This window comes from Halyomorpha halys, unplaced genomic scaffold (assembly GCF_000696795.3).
Source record: "Halyomorpha halys isolate HHAL.00 unplaced genomic scaffold, Hhal_1.1 Scaffold273.1, whole genome shotgun sequence".
Classification (NCBI taxonomy): Eukaryota; Metazoa; Arthropoda; class Insecta; order Hemiptera; family Pentatomidae; genus Halyomorpha; species Halyomorpha halys.
The window spans coordinates 368,299-370,401 of record NW_027106425.1 but is presented as its reverse complement, the minus strand read 5'-3'; the positions used below and the strand labels follow the sequence as shown (position 1 = coordinate 370,401).

At 28.5% G+C, this 2,103-nt stretch overlaps 1 protein-coding gene across 1 annotated transcript in view; it reads left to right on the top strand.

The window, feature by feature from the left end:
• The window catches only part of LOC106680652 (dipeptidase 3), a 32,146-nt gene that overhangs the window by 18,733 nt on the left and 11,310 nt on the right, over positions 1-2,103 (top strand). Inside the window, exon 4 of the mRNA XM_014420520.2 lies at positions 1,030-1,313. Coding sequence (XP_014276006.1) covers positions 1,030-1,313 — 284 coding nt within the window. The remainder of the gene's footprint in view (positions 1-1,029; positions 1,314-2,103) is intronic.

Here is a 2,103-nt window from a genome sequence, read left to right as displayed (position 1 = left end):
AGTCATCTTATGTTTTATGATATGACATATGGTTTTATTTTATTTGTTATATTTTTATTTTATATATTCTGTTAATTATTGTTATTCATTTTTATATTTCAAATTCATTATTTTATTATATTTATGACGATTTATAATTTCATTTTTATTTTGTATTTTACTCTAAGGTTCTAAAGACTGATTTTGATGCCTGTATATTATTCTAAGGGATCAATCCCACAATAAATAAAGAATATTATTATTATTTTTATTAAACAAGTAAATAATCTAATAATGTTTTAAAGATATATTGAACAAAAAAATACATTAAATTCTAAAAAAAAAAAAATAAACAAGATAAAAAATTATAAAACAAATTACTTCTTTGTATTAAGAAGAAAAAATATGTATACTGTGTTTATAATAAAAAATAAGAAAAACTGAAATATGTGACTTCAGCAATATTTAATAGAAATGTCTATATCTGACCTCCGTCCAGCAGAGGAAGTAGAGATATCTATCTAGTGGTGTACAGACTTGATTTATTAACGTAAAAATATATGACGAAAGTGTGGTCTGTATCTGTGGCTTGGCTAAAAGCAAAAAATGGATTGATAAGATTCATTAACAATCCAGACTCATGGAATATGTAATGCTTATAATCAGCGACTGCCGGCGATTTACGTAAAAAAGATCACGCACACACACAAAAACATTTTTACATTAGACAAAAATTTCTTATATAATTAAAAATGAATGTCAAATTACAGATTTATTGACAAATTAACAAAATGAATAAAAAAAAATAAAATTACAACCCTTTTTTTTTAATGTTACTTTAACAACTTACTTTAGCAGCATATTTGGGATAGCAATACATGTGCTAGCCACTGCTTTTGCTCATCACCAGCGATGACCGCTATTTTAGTAATTAAATAAATAAATAATTGTTCCTATGACCTTTAACTAAGTACTAATTATTAATATCGAGAAAATAAAATAATATTAAGAAGATTAAGGAAAATTATACCTTATAACATATTTTTACAGGTAATCGCCACATCTGTCGCTTGTGATGCACAGTTCAAAGACGCTGTCCCCCAAACAGTTGACCAATTGGACTTCCTACAGCGCCTGGTAGAAGCATCCAATTTTCTGAAGATTGCTCATGGTGCCCAAGACATAAGGACGAACAAAGTTAACAACCAGCATAGTGTTGTGTTGGCTGTAGGAGGTGGCCATTCTTTAGATAGCAGATTATCTGTGTTAAGAAACTATTTCAATTATGGTGTGCGTTTAGTCAGTTTGGCATCTAGCGATTGCACTAATCCATGGTAAGATAGCACAATTAAAATAATGAAGTAATTAAAATGTTCGTATGTGTGTGTAGTCTGCATGATAGTTTACCATGTATAATATTAATGCTCGTCAGATAAAGATCAAATTTTTATTTTCACTTATATATGGAATATGTGTAAGGGAAAGTATTATCGGCCGTGAAAAGTTTCGAATTGGAATTTCCAGTGCAATTATATATTTTAGGTTTTCCAGAGACAAAATTATGTAGCTAATTATTAACATAGTCTCGCAAAATCGTGTATGTGTAGCTCTGAAGCGAAAAATTTAATGAAACCGAAATTACATGTTTTAGGATAGAAAATTTTTCATTAATATCAGCTTACCGGAAAACCCATAAAGTTGGTTCAACTTTTCACTGATTTACAATTTTCTTCAAAACGATTTCGATTAAACTTGTCATATCTTTGTAAAATAAAGTGGTACAAAATATTAATTACGTCTTAGTTTTGCTGGGCTCAAATGCCGAGTTTTCAAAAAAATTCACTTTTGAAATAATTAATCAGGTCGCATTGTTCTTAGTCATAAATATAAAATATGATTTTTTAAATAATTATTTGTGGTTTTTATGACAGCTACAACTCTTTGACTATCGTCATGACAACCACGGTAATACATAAATGTGGATTTTTTCCTAACCAATAAATATAAGTATCGAAAGCTTTACCATAGTTAAGAAGTTGTCGAATTTGAAATGAGCAACGATTACAACTCAAATTAGGGTGACAAGTGAAAGTTGCATAAAGTGCGCATCGCACCATATTTTAT